The sequence below is a fragment of the Apaloderma vittatum genome, unplaced genomic scaffold (genome assembly GCF_000703405.1).
Source record: "Apaloderma vittatum isolate BGI_N311 unplaced genomic scaffold, ASM70340v1 scaffold24050, whole genome shotgun sequence".
NCBI classification, from domain to species: Eukaryota; Metazoa; Chordata; class Aves; order Trogoniformes; family Trogonidae; genus Apaloderma; species Apaloderma vittatum.
The window spans coordinates 9,231-15,618 of record NW_009693246.1 but is presented as its reverse complement, the minus strand read 5'-3'; the positions used below and the strand labels follow the sequence as shown (position 1 = coordinate 15,618).

General features: G+C 56.5%; 2 protein-coding genes across 2 annotated transcripts in view; one reads left to right on the top strand and one right to left on the bottom strand.

The window, feature by feature from the left end:
• Nucleotides 1-747, top strand: part of LOC104280673 (chromosome unknown open reading frame, human C1orf186) — a 3,679-nt gene extending 2,932 nt beyond the window's left edge. The window contains 2 exon segments of the mRNA XM_009878405.1: nucleotides 177-295; nucleotides 557-747. Coding sequence (XP_009876707.1) covers nucleotides 177-295; nucleotides 557-747 — 310 coding nt within the window.
• A 2,962-nt stretch (nucleotides 748-3,709) lies between these two features.
• Nucleotides 3,710-5,839, bottom strand: LOC104280662 (vasopressin V1b receptor-like). The gene is given in 3 exon segments (XM_009878394.1): nucleotides 3,710-4,017; nucleotides 4,863-5,362; nucleotides 5,364-5,839. Coding segments are annotated over 3 exon segments (1,284 nt in total).
• Between the last annotated feature and the right edge of the window lie 549 nt (nucleotides 5,840-6,388).

The window sequence follows — 6,388 nt, the reverse complement described above, 5'->3', positions numbered from 1 at the left end:
TCGCGCTTGGGGCCCCCCCCTGCTTCGTCGGGGCTCCAGCCACACGGTTCTCCAGGAGGGGAAGGGGCTGACGAGGGGAGGAATAACACCGACACCTCTTGGATTTTTAATTTTCACTCTCGAGCGGATTTGCTTTTCTTCCTGATTATTTTGTTTTTTCTTTAACCCTCGCAAAGTAGTGACGGAGGTGGCAATGTTTCCTCTTTTTAAGGGAGCAGCGACACGTCTTCAGAGACCTCGGAGGACTCAGACAGCAGCCCCTCCTGCCCGCAGGTACGGCCACCTTTGCCGAAAGCAGCCTCCAGACCCTCAGAGCATAGCAGGGGGCTGGTAAATGCATCCAAGGGTATTGAAGCACCGGCAATGAGGTGACGATTGTCACCTGCAACATGGGGGAAACATCCCCGGGGGTCAGGGTTTAACCCTTGGGCACAACCCGGGCACCTCGAGCAGCCACATGTCCTCGTGTGGGTTCGAGGGCAAAGCCACCCCCCGGGGGGAGGTTGGTGCCAGACCTGGGGTTTATCTCTGCTTCTCCAGGGCCCTCACTCAGAAAAAAACCTCAATTACACATCCCTGGTGTTCCCGGGAAAACGCTGCGGGCCAGGCTCCGCCGGGGACTACGAGAACATGAAGGCTGGGACGGACTACGTCAACGTGGACCTAAAGAAGAGGAAAGTGGATTTCTGGCCTTTCTCCAGCCCCGCCGCATCCAAGCCCACCGAGTACACGGAGGTGAAGCTGTGACTGCCCGGGCACAACCAGGGTCAGCCCTTCCGCTCAATTCGCACCTGGCACGGGCTCACGCCTGCCAGCTTTTATTGCTTCTAACACTCCAACCCGCCGGCACAATTTCTTGGTGTTTTACCTAACTGCATCGCTGTTCCTAAAGGCTGCTGAGCGTGGGATGGTGCAGGGAAGATTTCCTCCTGCCCGCGCTGAGATGGGCTCCCCGGCTGTGTGTAATGGCCCCTTTTTCTCATTCCATGAGAGCAAAAAAAACCTCTCTCACACACACACTCCCCTTCACACTCTGAAATTGGGGTGTAGTTTGGGGAGGGAATCTTCAAAATATCCACCCAAACTGTCTGCCATCTCCTCTGAATGATGTTTATTTGCTGATTGTTGTCATAAATTACTTTTAAATACAGTTCCTCCACCGGCTTTGCCCTTGCTGCCCAACAAGCCCTGATTCACCAGCCTCCCTTGCACCCCCTTTTCCTCTGATTCCCCAAATCTTTCCAAGTCCCCGTCACCCTCGGAGCTGTCACTGGGGCTGGGGCAGCCGCATGGGCGGCGTGACCCCGGCCGTGCTTTGAGGGGGACGCCAGGGCTGGGGAAGGAGGGTGGCCTTGCCGGGGAGATTCCTGCCCCAGCTGACAGCCGTGGCCATCAGCTCAGCTGCAAATGGCCAAGGGTTTCCCAGGGGATATAAATACAAATCCCCTCAGCTGGGCTGGCTGCTCTTTCTTCTGGGCTGTGAGACTGGACCATGCATCAACATGTGAGTGAAGGCGAGTCAAATCTCTGTGTGTCCTGTGGGGAGGGGAAACATTCCCTGTCTCTCACCTTTTGCTTTTTTTCTCCTTTGTTCCTGCACCAAATGCCCTGGGTGCAGGACTTGGTATCTGTTTTTTTATCCAAGAGTGATGCTCGTGCCCCGCAGAGCTGCAGAGGGGTGTTTGATGCCCTGAGCTGGGGCGCACATCACTGCACCCCCCATCACCTGGTACCACATTTCACATTTTTCTTAAGCATTGGTTTAATTCCCAGGGCACTTGGAGCACAGCACTGCAATTTTCTCTAACAAAACTCAGTTGGGGGCTCTTTGGCTTGCAGAGATAAGCCTGGCATTGCGAACTGAGTGTGCTAGGCAGGCTCTTATCTTCTCCGGGGTGCTGCTTCCCCTGTTATCCCTGATCACATTTGTCAGGTCACCTTTATGCTCGTGAGGTCCAGGAGCGCCAGCACTCGACCAGCCCTGTCTGGGGCTGGGGCTCTCTGCCTCGCCCTGTGACAACAAATTGCTGCTGAAAATGGGGCTGGTTCCTTCCCATCGCTCTGCACCATGTTACTGATGATTTCTCAAGAATTAAACTTTTAAAGTGCTGGGGAGAGGCAACTGTGCAATAGTTGGGGGTTCTGTGAGAGGGATGGAGCCGCTGCCTCCCAGCACAGCCCAGCTCCAGCATTTCAGACCGGCTGAGCAGCGATGCGCTTTAATGAAAGGTTGTGAGACAATTGATTTGGTATCGATCCTGGGGGGTGTCAGGCCCTCCTGGTTTTACGACCTTGTTGTGTGAATCTGGCCCAACTTGAAGGGCACATGAAGGAAAAGGTTCAAAACCCCAAAGAGTCTCTGGGAACCGTTGCTTAAGGGCCAGGACAGGTGGGTTTACATCAAAAACAGCTAGTGGGAGTTTACAGAAAAAACAGTTTGAATGCTTGGTGATTAAAAAATGAAAATAATTTAAGATTTCAAAATACCGTCTTATTTTTTTTCAAGATTTAACCTGTGATAATACAGAGAATCACGCACCTTACTTGTAGGGAATTCAGTACCTTCGGTGCTCACTGAGGCACTTGTACACCCCACAGCAGCAGCATTTGAGCTCAACTCCCAGAGCAAATGGATGCTCTTGCCTGCCTTGCTTGTGCTCTCCTGAAAACCAAAACAGCTGCTGGAGAACACAGGGAGAAGAGCAGGGACTGCAAAGCCACGGCTTATTCCTCACCCCAACTCCTTTGTGCTCCCCAATTCCTTGAAGCAGTCTCCAAGCCCTGGGTGGTTTCGGCACTCTGATCTCTGCTAAATAAGACAAAAGCAGCATCAATTCGGGAGCAGCTCTTTAATGGGACGCAGCAGCTGTTGAACAGCCCTGAGTGGCAGCGGGGAGCTGGAGGAAACCTGATGGAAAGTGCCGGGGCACGCAGGGAGGCAGGATCTGCCCGGGTAAGCTGGAGCTGGGCCAGGGCTGCTCTGAGCAGCTCTTTGGTGGCGTCGGTGCGGCGTTTCGGCTGCGGCACAGCGCGATGCCGCTGTGCACAACAGGAGAGGATGCTCCTGCCGCATGGCTTTTGCTCTAGCCCTGTCCGTGACCCCGGGGAGGTGGGCAGAGGGTCCTGCTCTGGAGCTGCCTGCCAAGAAGAGCTGTGGAGCACAGAGGGAGGGTGTGCTGTGCCCCAAGGCGTGGGAAAGCTGCCTCTGCCTTGCCTGCTCTGCCAGCAAAGCCCTGAGGATGGGAGATGAGTAACTCGCAGGGAGCTTTTGAGCAGATGTCGCCACGTTGCCTCCTGCTGTGCTCAGGCTGCTTCGCTGGCAGCTGTGAAACACCCGAAGCTCAAGCCCCTCCAGGAAAACATGCGGATGCGACATCCTCCGGCTCGTACCTGGCTTGTGAGGCCTCCCTGGAGGAGAGCAGCCAGGCAGCGAGAGGCTTCCTGAGGTGCAGGGGAGGTGGGTGCTGTGGTCAGGCAGCAGCTGGTGGGGCTCGGTCCATCTCCCACGATGCTCACAGCAGATGCAGCGCGCGCAGTAGCAAGCACCCAAGGGCAAGATGGACGGTGACTGGGTTAAGCACCCAGTTTTCTGCAAAATGAGGTGCTTCTAGGTGGGGAGAGACACCACTGCAGTGACGTCCATGGTGTCACACCTAATGGCAGCCGTCCTCCATGGAGAGATGTGTCTGGGGCTGGCCACTGCTGCAGCCTAGAGCGTGCCTGACTCGGTCACCACCTCCTCGCAGGGCGAGTCAAAGTCCTTGGTGCTGCCCCCATGCAGGGGGAGGCCAGCGAGGCTGGTGTGGTGGCTGTGGCTCAGGATGGTGGTTTTCCTGCTTTTTTTTCTGCCGGTGGAGGCCTGTCTCTGCAGCCTGGGCCGAGGGGCAGCCCAGCAGGATAAGCAGCGTGCCGCGTCTTGGAGCAAGTGCCCGCTGAAGAACATGTAAATCCAGGGGTTGCAGCAGCTGCTGAGGCTGGCCAGCAGCATGGTGATGGTGAAAGCCACGTTGGTGGACTCTGGGAAGGAAAGGGAGAGAGCTGGAACATCCACCAGGCTGGGCAAGATCCCAGAGTGTGATGGGCAGGACCCTGGGGGCTCATTTTGGCTTGGGCATGTATCCTTTGCCCCATTCCATCTCCTCTGGCTCGCATTTCTTTGGCAGGGGAGTTTGCTGCACGGCAGGCAGAGCTGGGCTCTGCCCTTGGCAGAGGGTTGCAGTGGGGTGAGGTACTGCAACGGGGATGTGCTGGAGCATATCCTTGGGGGCAGCGCTGGGAGATGAGACCCAGCAACCTTTTGGACCTTCCCTCAGCCTGTTTACTGGCCAAAGCATCTCCCAGAGGCCTTTCTGCCCACAAACAGGCTAGAAGAGCTCCTGGAAAAAGTCAGCCTATGAAATCAGAAGCCCATTTATGACACCTCTGCAGCTGGCTCAGCAAAAACCTTATGGGCACTTGGTGTTAGAGGTGAAGGACCTATTCCAGCAGCACAGCTGCTCCCTGAGGCGGTGCCAGCAGAGGATGGGAGCAGCACAGTTAACCCTCCCTCCCTGCGGTCACAAACCAAACACGGCAGCTCCTGAAGCAAATTCCCCTATGAGGGAATGAGGACTCATGGCAAAGGTGTTCATGTAACATCTCTACATGACCCTACAGGTGATGGTCAGAAGCCACTGTTTTTCAGTGTTTGTTTTGGTTTTTTTTATGAAAGCAATGATTTGACTCTGCAAACCATTTTCTATAAGCACTAGAGCAAATGCGTAGCCTTGCCCGTGTTCTTTAAAATGACAAAATAGGACAGATTTGGTTCATTAAAAATGCGAAGGGCGTGCCTGCAGCCCGATATCCCCACCGCTACTCACCATCATCAGGAGCATCCTCGTCCCACACAGACCACATCTGCATGCTGAAAAACGGCGCCCAGCAGGCAACGTAGGCCACCACGATGACGAAGGTCATCTTCACCGTGCGGATCTTGGCCCGGGAGATGGTGCGCACGCTGCTCACCCGCGAGGGCTGCCCGCTGCTGGGGTATTGCCCGCTCTTCTCGGAGGAGCAGGGAGCAAGAGGCACAGCTGCGGTGGGCCCCCCTGCGCTGGGGGCACCGCTCTGGGTCTTGCCCTTGAGGTTCTTGCAGATCTCGTAGCAGATGAGGCTGTAGCAGACAGTGAGAATGCCGACGGGCAGGATGAAGATGCACAGAGTGGTCCAGGTGATGTAGGCTCGGGCTCCCCACGGGTACCTGAAGTCTGCCCAGCAGTCCAGCACCCCTGAGCCCTGGCGCACCTCCCGCAGGGAGAAGATGAAGATCTGGGGCAGGCTGAGCAGGCAGCTGAGCAGCCACGTCGCCCCGATCATCACGCTGGCGGCTGGGCTGCTGCAGGGTGTGCAGCGGGTGGCACACGGCCATGTAGCGGTCCAGCGTCATCGCGATGAGCATGTAGGTGGAGGCGAACATGCTCAGCACCTGCAGGTATTTGATGGCCCTGCAGAGAGGGTCTGGCCCCAGGAAGCGGTACGTCACCTCCCAGATCATCTGCGGCAGCACCTGGAAGAGCGCGACGCCCAGGTCGGTCAGCCCCAGGTGCAAGATGAAGAGATGCATCCGGCTCATCTTCTTCCTCAGGCGGTACATGGCCAGCAGCACCCCCACGTTGCCTACGGTCGCTACAGCCAGGATGGTGGCCAGCACCCCGATCTCTGCCTTGGCCAGCTCCTCATCCCGAGTGTGCAAGAGAGTCAGATTGGGGTCCCCTGCCAGGGTCTGGGGGCTCAGCAGCCCCCGGCCATGCCCAAGCCAGCTGTGATGAGTGCTGTTCCAGCCCCAGCCTGGCTCCATCCCTTCGGAAAGCTCTGCTGGAGCTGTAATGTTTGTCACTGATGGTTTCACCCTTCCCTGCCTCTCCAGGACTGAGCTGTCAGGGTCAGTGCCGCCCCTGAGCTGGGGCGAGGCTGCATGTGTCTCCTCCAGTGGTGCCCAACTCTGGTGCGGGTTGTCACCTCCTCTGCCTCGTACTCCTCAACATCCCCCCGACTGTGTGTGCAATTCCCTTCTCTGGCTGGGCTGCTCTGTGTAAATATTCCTAATAAGCAAAGAGATGCAGGAGCTCCTATCTCAGCCCTTGATCTTCTTCTCATCTGCACTAAACGTTCCCAAATCCCTGTTTCTCCCTGGACTGCTTGTCTTGTCCGTCCCCTCTTCGCCCCTGCGCAGGTAAATTGAAGGGAAAAAGTCCTCTTTGCTTCTCTTTTCAGTGTAGGAAAAGGAAATGCTGCAGAAACAGCATCTCTCTGGCCTTATCATTCCAAAAATAGCAAAAGCCGGGTGAGCGGTGTCCGACCGTCCGTGTCTTTGGGAAGCAGCGTGGCCGCTCTCGGCTGCCCAGCT